Source organism: Salvia miltiorrhiza, chromosome 7 (genome assembly GCF_028751815.1).
Source record: "Salvia miltiorrhiza cultivar Shanhuang (shh) chromosome 7, IMPLAD_Smil_shh, whole genome shotgun sequence".
Lineage (NCBI taxonomy): Eukaryota > Viridiplantae > Streptophyta > Magnoliopsida > Lamiales > Lamiaceae > Salvia > Salvia miltiorrhiza.
In genome coordinates, this window is record NC_080393.1 from 46,438,681 (window position 1) to 46,445,978 (window position 7,298).

A 7,298-nucleotide genomic window follows, 5' to 3' on the forward strand; every position below is an offset into this window, starting at 1 on the left:
ATTTCAGCAGGGGATCCTTCAATTATTTGCAAGATGGAGTATGAGAGAATGATGAAACCAAAGTTCAAAACTTACCTAGGCAGTTGAGTTCTGCTTGTTTGCTCAATACTTGATTTCTGGTGAAATGAGCTTGGGGCCGATGAAAATAATTTGGTGGATTAAGTGAGTGAAGGAGAACTTGGCTGATTTGTTAGGTGGAATTTGACAGCATAAAACAAAAGAAAGTGGAAACAAAAGAGAGATTTGGCTGTCGGATTAGTAGGAGAAGGGGGTATGGTGGGAGGAAAGAAAGTGGAAAATTTGATAAGATATGATTTGATTGTGACATGTATGAAAAAAAATAATCATGATATAGGGTGGCTATTAGGAACATAAAATACCGGGACTGTAATAATACTTCAGGGTTCGAAAAAAAAAATAGCTCGTGAAAGATTGCTAAATTAAATAAATATGCAATGCATATAAATTCAATAACTAAATTTACAAATATTTTTGTAAATCATTTTTGTTGGAATTAAAAATAAATTCATTTTCTTTTATCCGGCGTGAATCAACTTAATATCTAAGTTCAAAAATTATTCTAAACTTAGCAAAAAGGAACGGGGTATTACACTACTTGAAAAAAAAAAAAAATTAATTTCTTTTCCCAGCCCTAATTTCCCTAAAATTCACCCTCTCCAACAAAAAAATTCGACTGCCCTAAAATTTACTCTCTCCAGCCATAATTTCCCCAAGCAGTTTACCCTCTCCATCTTTGTTTTTTCCCTCTCCATCTGCTCGGCCAAGGGAGCGCCGCCGTCGGCCAAGAGAGGACCGTGACCAGGAAGAGCGCCGCGACCAGGGGCAGCCTCTGAAAAAGTTTGAAGAACCAAAGTTTGCAAGCCCTAATTGCCCAATCTCTGTTCGTCGCTGACCAGGGAACGCCGCGACCAGGGAATGCCTGTCAACCACTGAATCTGTTATTATGTAATTGATCTAGATGATATCATTATTTTTGTGATTTTTAAAGTGAAATTGTAATATAAAAATGTAATCTTGGAGATTAGAAAGAAGAGCAGCGCATAGAGGCAGAGCAGAGCTGCGTTGGGCAGCGCATAGGGGCAGAGCAGAGCTACGCTGGGCAGCCACATCATCTCTCCACGTGTGTTTTCCGACAGCCACGTCATCTCTTCATTTAGTGGTTTCTGGTGCCATGGGAAAAAACAGAAGAATCTCAAAGTTTATGTATTGTGGGGCAGAATCTAAAGATGGTGTGTAATTTTAGAAATATGTGAAAATTTATGTATTTAGGAGCAATTACCCTAAAAGATAAAGAGAGATATAGATCCCATTAAATAAAAAATAATTGAGCATAAAATTAGCCGGGTCGACGTTGAAGGCGCAAAGCCCGAATTCTACAACGTGTGCTTCCAATCGGAGCCCGAATTAACAAATCCTTCGGCCTTTTAGTATTTTTATTGGTTTCATCTCAAAATCAAATTTAGTTGGAATTTCGAATTCGGAGAGAATCACCCGCCCGATTTCATGGCGGCCTCATCCCCAGTCAAGAGCAGCAGCGGCGCCACCGACGTCTCCGCGCCGCCCTCCTCCAAGAGCCTCCGCGGCCTTAACAAACCCAAGTGCATCAAGTGCGGCAACGTGGCGCGCTCTAGGTAAACCCCTTCATCGCCACCTTCCTTCACTCAATGTAGGGTTTTCTGCGTTGACATTCCAGTTCTTAATGCATCCTTGTGTGGTTGTACCTCATTCTGTTTCTGTGCGGTTGATGCACAATTGTGGCCCGATTCAAGCACCCTAGTTCATGTTAATCGATGTTTGCCCTTATTAAATGCGAATAATTCCTGAAAGAATGCCTTCGTTATACGTGAAGAACAATCAGGGGAATTTCACTGGATTATGTAGTCTGGAAGAAAATTGTTAATTGAGCAGGCAATTTAACTTCTTGCGGCTCATAAATTTCCATTTAATTTTTGTGTTCCCGAAGCCGGTTGGGTTTTACGTTGAAAAAGAAAATCAATACCAACTCTTGCTATGGCCTTCTCTGTTAAAAAGGGAAGTCAGTGGTTAGAATCTTATATCGTCCTACTCCTCATATGTTAAAAGCTCTGAACTTTTATTGGGGAAAAAACACCCATGTCGTAGCTTGTACACAGATGACCATATTTCCACCAGTCTATTGCTCGTCATACCTAGTACGATGGTCGAAAAAACTTGGGGGATTTTATTTATGAATCTAAGTGTTCCTGTATTATGCTATAATATATGTTATTTCATAAGGAATCTAAGTGTTCCTGTAGTATGCTAGTATTTTATATGTGAAGTTGGGTAGATTTTGTTAAAATGTATTCATGTTGTAGAATAGCTGTAGTTCAAGTCTAACTAGTGCATGTAAGAAACTTGTGCTGTTGATTTATTCAATTAAAGTTGCTGACATCTAGAAAATTCTTAGTTTGAATCGGATTTGAACATTATGTTGCATAAGGAAAACAGACGGACTATGCTGGATCTGCTCTCTTTGAACAGTTCACGTGTTATATGTCTTAGCTGAAACTCCTAAAGCTGTTGATTAGCCACTACTACTGCTCTTTTCTTCTGTGGGATCATTTAATAGCTTATGCCTTAATGTGTTGAGCCATATCTGAGCCTGCTGGTTCTACCATATCTTGATCTCATGCCTGAACTTCTAATTGTAGGATTCAAATGACAGAATATAGTCATTACAAATGTTTGTGCACTCAGGCTTTGGAGTGGGGATGCAAAAGAATATTATTAAGGGGGATCAATGCAAATTTTTGACATCTTCCCTGGTGTTTAAGATCGCCCTGGAACTTACATTTCCTAAATAATAGTATGTTCTTTGTGTGTGTGTGGGTGTGGGGGGGGGGGGGGTGTAGGGGGGTAACAAGGCAAACCCACAAATTTTATATATTTATTTTGAATGTGCTCTAGGTAAATCTTGCATTCTTGTAGCCTGCAAACAGCACTAGGAAAACTCGGCCTGATGGGCTCCACCTAAAACATTTTTGAGGAATGTGACTTTTGGCCACAAATACACCTACTCTGTAGGCTGTATAATGTTCATTTTGTAGTAAAAAGAATCTTTGGGCTGTAAAAAGGGATCACCGGCTGGACTTCCCTTCAATTAATGTTTTCCCTCAAAAAGAATTCATGTTTAGTGGCATTTTCGGAAGCTTATTTGCTTATTTTTGCCACTTTTATGTGATTGGCAGTCTGTTCCAGTAGAATGATTGACTGAGATTCATTAATGAATTTTACGGAGAGCTTAGGTGTATTTGGTCATTTATTATATTAGATCATATGTGTCATTGATTAGATGGAAAAAAAAGAAGCATTGTTTTGCTAGATACTAACTTATTTATCCCCAAAGGGTTGCCGAACTTACTGGCATATTATCTTGAACTATCTTTTTAACTATTGACATTATTTCTAAAGCAGTTTGTGAGCTGATAAAGCATTGGAAAATGCAATGTGCCTTTTTAAGGAAAAAATATTGTTAGGCAAACAGAAATTTGGTACGCTAATCAATTAGATCCTAGAAAACAAAGAATCTAGATTTGATCTCCTGATGCATATCATGCATTCATTGGTAGGATACAAATTCTAGAAACCATCCTTGATTTCAGACATATCAGGTTGGATTATTAACCCATATGGTTACACCTGTAGTATGTGTCGGATCACCATTGTGTAACTGTAAAAGGAAGGTAAACCATTCTAGGTTACTGGAACAAGTAATACCATTTTGGACTAGTAGAAAGCTCACTCTAGCTGCCGTTGCCCCTTGACATAGCTGAACAGCTGGCTTTATTTTCATTCGACCTTAAATCTGGTGTTCTATTGCTGTGTAAGATGTAATCATGCAGATACCACAACTTGTATTATGTTCATAAAAAGTGATTCTTATATTGACGTAAATAAAAGAGAATTCAACATTATCTGAGAAGACCTGCAAACAATTCCAGCTCAAAATTTTGTTTGCTATCTGAGGTAAATTTCTTCCCCTGAAACAAAGATTGGATGAACGTGGTGTTGACTGTTTACATTAAAGAAAACCGCATTTTCAACTTTGCCCCCTGTTTACTGATGTTGCATACAATTTTCTATTTCATCTGTTGAATTCATAATTAATTCTCCGTTTCCTATCTAAAATATTTTGATGCTTGTCAAATGTAAAGTCAGCAACGAATACTTATTTAATTTTTATCTATTCTATTTTAACTCTGCAGATGTCCATATCAGTCATGCAAGAACTGCTGTGCAAAGGCACAAAATCCTTGTCATATACATGGTATGGTAATCCAGTCTCATGCTACACTCCTTTGATTAGGACTAATTTTTGCAAGTCTTGACTCTTGAACAACATTAAAAACAATACATGCTACAATCCTTTGATCAGGATTAATTTTTGCGAGTTGCGCACAACATTAAAAACAATAGAATCTCATATCAAAGAAAGAATCCTTAGAATCTTGATTTCCTCTAATCCTATATTTAAAAGAACACTCATCTGAAAATATGAATGTTCATAATTCTCTTCTGCACTATATATCATTTGTTGAGATATTTATCTCAACATTCAGGCACTAGAATTTAAAGTTTGAGGTGTCAACTGTTTTCTGAATGTGGTATTTTATTTTGCTGTATCTAATTACTGTGTCTCGCGCACTGAACTGTGCCTGATACCAAATGAAGTAATTTCATACTGGTGAACAAAATTTCTTCACCATTGTTCACATTAATAGAAATGGTAGATACATGCAATTAGTCTTAATGCAGCAATATAAACAAGATAAAGGAAGAATAAAATGTGATAGGAGATAGTAAATTAATGAACAGATTGTACTAAATGATCTAGGATTTATTTAATGGCTTTTATTTAGTATGGATATGCTTCTCTCTGTTTTGGAGAGAAGATGATGTGCAAATTAGTGGCTAAACTAATGGAGGCAAATGGGCAGTTGTAGGTTGTTGGTGAATCTAATACCTAATTGCCTCCTTGAGGAAAGCCTGTTTTAAGGTGACCATCTTTAGCGCCTCCCTTAAAGATCCGCAAAAGAACAGTACCTAACATAGGTGAACCAGGAACTCTATTGGGAACTAATTTTTTAGATGGAGTTCTCTTAGATTTTTCTCATTCTGGCCAGAGAGTTAGTTAAAAACATTATTTATTTTCTCCAATAATTAGAAGCTGAATTGCAACCTGAACTATAATTGTATTTGCAGTTTTGAAAGGCAACTCATCCTTTCCAGACAAACCACCCTCTACCAGCTCTCCTCTCTTTGACCAGCAATTGTCTGAAGCATCTCATTCAGGGTAAGTTGCAAAGTTGTTCATCATAATCCCGGCACAAGATTTCCTTGTATGTGTTTTATCTTTCATGTTTATTCAAGATCCTGCACTGTTATTCCAAGTTGGCTGCTCTCGTCAACCTATATATTGGATCTATATTGTAGATATATTTATGCTAAATATAGATGCTTAATATCATATTGCTTGATATTACCATCATAAGAACGGAAAGATTACCTCAATTGTCTGTCTTTCTTTGTTTCTTTGATAATTATCATGCATTTCCCACTTCATATTGTACAGTATTTTACTTTTTTTAGTTGCTGGAAGTCGTTCATTTGCTTAGACTAACTGATTTAATCTTAAGCCTGTATTGACTGTCCTTAAGGGGGCATTTACTTTGGGGGATTAGCCTTGATTAGATAAAAATAGCAAGGCTAATCCCTTGTTACTAAGATGGATTGGAACTTAGGGATATCACAAGGCCTTTGATAATTTGTATCATTTGAGCTGATTTTGCATAATTAATATCCCATTGGAAGGGTGAGATTGAAGATATCTTAGTAATGAGAATAATAATACTCAATCAAGCATCTAATCAATCACAAAAAGTAAAGACCCCCTAATAGTAGTAAATTTCTTATTGATCATTTGCAGGAGTTTCAACAGACTTCGCCAACTTTCCAACAACTTTGCGCAGTTCAGTAACTTACAGACATCATTTCGGTCGAGGAAGCCATTGACCAAAAAGGTGTGGAACCATCTATATGAATCTGTTCATGCCTTAAAATTATCGTTCTTATTTGTTTACATGGTCAGGATGCACAAGTCATCAACGAATGGAGGTTCTCGAAGTTGAAAGAATTTAGGGATGGAAATATTGAATCAGAGAGTGAAGCTTTTGACAGATACATGCAAAATGTTGGTTTACTGGAAGAGGTTTTTCGGGTGAGCTCCGAGTTTGATGAGCAGAACAATGAAAGGATGGTTCATGAGTTGAAGTTGAAGCTTAGATCAAATCCAGCAACGACTGACAACTTGAGAAAAAGGATCCAATACATTGTAGATCAAGGATTGAAGAAAGTAGGAAAGCCGGACGATGCCAGTGATACAGAAGGAGAGGGGGGAACGACCAAAAAGATCAAGTCTTTGCAGGGCGAGAAAGCAACAGCCTTAGTTGATCTCAATGATAAATTAAACAAAGCACGAAACGAGGATGAGCTGAAAGCGTGTTGGGAGATGGTGTCTCAGGTGTTCCAGTGGAATACGAAGAAGAGCGATGAGGAAGCTGCAGGTGAGTCTGCTTGCAGGGAAAATGATGATTCATCTACCAAACAAGAATCCCATTTTTTCCCACCAAAATGGGTAAATCCAGTCACAATTGATCAACAAGCTCTTTGCCAAATCGATGCACAATTTTCTTCCCTCGAGGAGGTACACAATTTGTAGGTTGAGTTTGCTTCCTTTCACGCAGACTGTATTCTACCTCACAGATAGTTTATTGCAGTGAATTTAGTGTAAAATGCCTAAGTATGATGTTTTGATTCCTTGAATTTAGCCAATACATTGGCATTAAGTAATAAGTTAGAATGAGATTTAATTTTGGTGAGATGGACTAAAACTCATAGCCTCGTAGGGAATGTTAAAATGAGTCGGGTTTTATTAAAATTCTCTTAGACAGATAACCATTATGGAAAATCCTAGTCTTTTTGTACAATATTCATAACTTGAAGTGACGATGAAGGTCAATAATATCATGGTTAATATTAAAAGCGATGAAGTTATGACCTCAACAAGAAAATAATCTCATTGACAAATGGCAACAAGATTTCTTTTATGAAAACTCTGAGCAACCTGAAAACGCAAGTGTGTTTGTAAATAAGCTCATGAGTTAATGTGCAAACCAACATTCCGTGCAAATGCGTGATTTGGCCTTGTGTCCATTCCACTCACATGGACAACGAGATGAAACCAACTTACTTTTTTT

General features: G+C 37.1%; 1 protein-coding gene across 1 annotated transcript; it reads left to right on the plus strand.

Annotated features, from left to right (window-relative positions):
• Nucleotides 1–1,331: 1,331 nt before the first annotated feature.
• On the plus strand, nt 1,332–6,920 carry LOC130992793 (uncharacterized). The gene is made up of 5 exons (XM_057917541.1): nt 1,332–1,652; nt 4,248–4,309; nt 5,245–5,335; nt 5,969–6,062; nt 6,131–6,920. The coding sequence occupies exons 1-5, from the start codon at nt 1,525–1,527 to the stop codon at nt 6,758–6,760; spliced, it is 1,005 nt and encodes a 334-aa protein (XP_057773524.1). The 5' UTR covers nt 1,332–1,524; the 3' UTR covers nt 6,761–6,920.
• Nucleotides 6,921–7,298: the final 378 nt, after the last annotated feature.